Below are 506 nucleotides of genomic sequence, written 5' to 3' on the forward strand. Positions count from 1 at the left end.
CAATACACATCTCTTTAACCTGTGCTTAATGCGCTCTCCACTCACATTGTCTACCTTTCAGACTTGATTACCCGTAAAGACTCGCATTCCAACCATTATTTTGTAAATTGAGTTTGTGTCTTTATATGTCCTGTTTGTGAACAGAACTCCCACTTACCTGACGAAGGAGCAGCGCTCCGAAAGTTCGTGCTACCAAATAAACCTGTTGGACTTTAACCTGGTGTTGTGAGACCAACACGGCATCTCCACATCGTGGGACCTGTGATCAGGTGGCCGGCTGGTATCCAAGAGGCGGGGCCGGGAGCCGGGGGCAGGGCGGGATCCAAGGGGCGGGGCCTGTCCTGGGGCAGACGGTATCCGGGGGCGGGCTCTCTGCTCAGTGCCCGGATGGCGGCGCCGCTGGGTATTTTGGCGCCATCATAAAGCGGCCCGCAGCCGCGGGTTGTCGGGATGAACAGCAAGGCGAGTGTGGGGCCTGCTCTGTCAGTGAGTCATGGTAAGAACCC

The 506-nt window shown here is 55.9% G+C and overlaps 1 protein-coding gene across 1 annotated transcript in view; it reads left to right on the forward strand.

Moving 5' to 3' along the window:
* Positions 1–355: 355 nt before the first annotated feature.
* The window catches only part of cdk2ap1 (cyclin dependent kinase 2 associated protein 1), an 18002-nt gene continuing 17851 nt past the window's right edge, over positions 356–506 (forward strand). Inside the window, exon 1 of the mRNA XM_078227131.1 lies at positions 356–496. Within this exon, the coding sequence (XP_078083257.1) occupies positions 451–496 (46 nt within the window). The 5' untranslated portion in view covers positions 356–450. The remainder of the gene's footprint in view (positions 497–506) is intronic.

Source organism: Mustelus asterias, chromosome 13, assembly GCF_964213995.1.
Source record: "Mustelus asterias chromosome 13, sMusAst1.hap1.1, whole genome shotgun sequence".
Lineage (NCBI taxonomy): Eukaryota > Metazoa > Chordata > Chondrichthyes > Carcharhiniformes > Triakidae > Mustelus > Mustelus asterias.